Source organism: Buceros rhinoceros, unplaced genomic scaffold, assembly GCF_000710305.1.
Source record: "Buceros rhinoceros silvestris isolate BGI_N320 unplaced genomic scaffold, ASM71030v1 scaffold29540, whole genome shotgun sequence".
Lineage (NCBI taxonomy): Eukaryota > Metazoa > Chordata > Aves > Bucerotiformes > Bucerotidae > Buceros > Buceros rhinoceros.
In genome coordinates, this window is record NW_010391763.1 from 692 (window position 1) to 1,368 (window position 677).

Genomic DNA, 677 nt, shown 5'->3' on the forward strand with positions numbered 1-677 from the left:
ACTGCTTGGTGGACCCTCTAAAGTGGGGAGTGCAAGAGAGGGATGGGGAGAAATACAGCTTTGTCAGCGACAGGGAGCTGCTGCCTGTTGCAGGAGCATAGGGTCACCACAGGCAGGACCGTGGGGATGGTAGTGGCATGCTAGGGCACTTTTGCAGGACTTGCCCTCGGTTTGGCAACGTGGAGTTGTGCCAGCTTCCAGGGCTCACCCTCGGGCATGAGGGCATTCCCCACAGGCAGGGCAGAGCAGGTTCTCCTCCCTGGCTGTGAAGTTTCCTTTCTTACCAGGAGGGCCCATCTCGCCCTTCTCCCCCGGCAGCCCCATCGCCCCATCCCGGCCATCTCTTCCATCTCTGCCTGGCAGACCCTGGCTCCCATGCAGGCCTGGGGTCCCCGGGATGCCCGGCTGTCCTGAGCACAGCCCAGGGATCTTGTTGTCTTCGATCTGCAAGGAGCTGGTGATGAGACCAAGCAGGAGGAGGAGGAAGAGCTGCTTCATCTTGTCTGCCGTGGAGGGGCTGGAAAGAGGCAGAGAAGGGTGATGGCTCTGGGGACCTCGGTGAAGAGGGCCAGGAAATAGGCTTGCAGTGCTCAGCAGGGAGTGGGGGGTCAGCGGGGGACTCTTCCTCCTGTCTTTCCCCTTTGCCTTTTCGGCTGCTCCCCACAGCAAGGCCTGCT

At 61.3% G+C, this 677-nt stretch overlaps 1 protein-coding gene across 1 annotated transcript in view; it reads right to left on the minus strand.

Moving 5' to 3' along the window:
- C1QTNF5 (C1q and tumor necrosis factor related protein 5) overlaps positions 1-501 on the minus strand; it is a gene marked incomplete at its 3' end in the record, with an annotated part of 1,187 nt that extends 686 nt beyond the window's left edge. Inside the window, 1 exon segment of the mRNA XM_010142958.1 lies at positions 146-501. Within this exon segment, the coding sequence (XP_010141260.1) occupies positions 146-498 (353 nt within the window).
- Between the last annotated feature and the right edge of the window lie 176 nt (positions 502-677).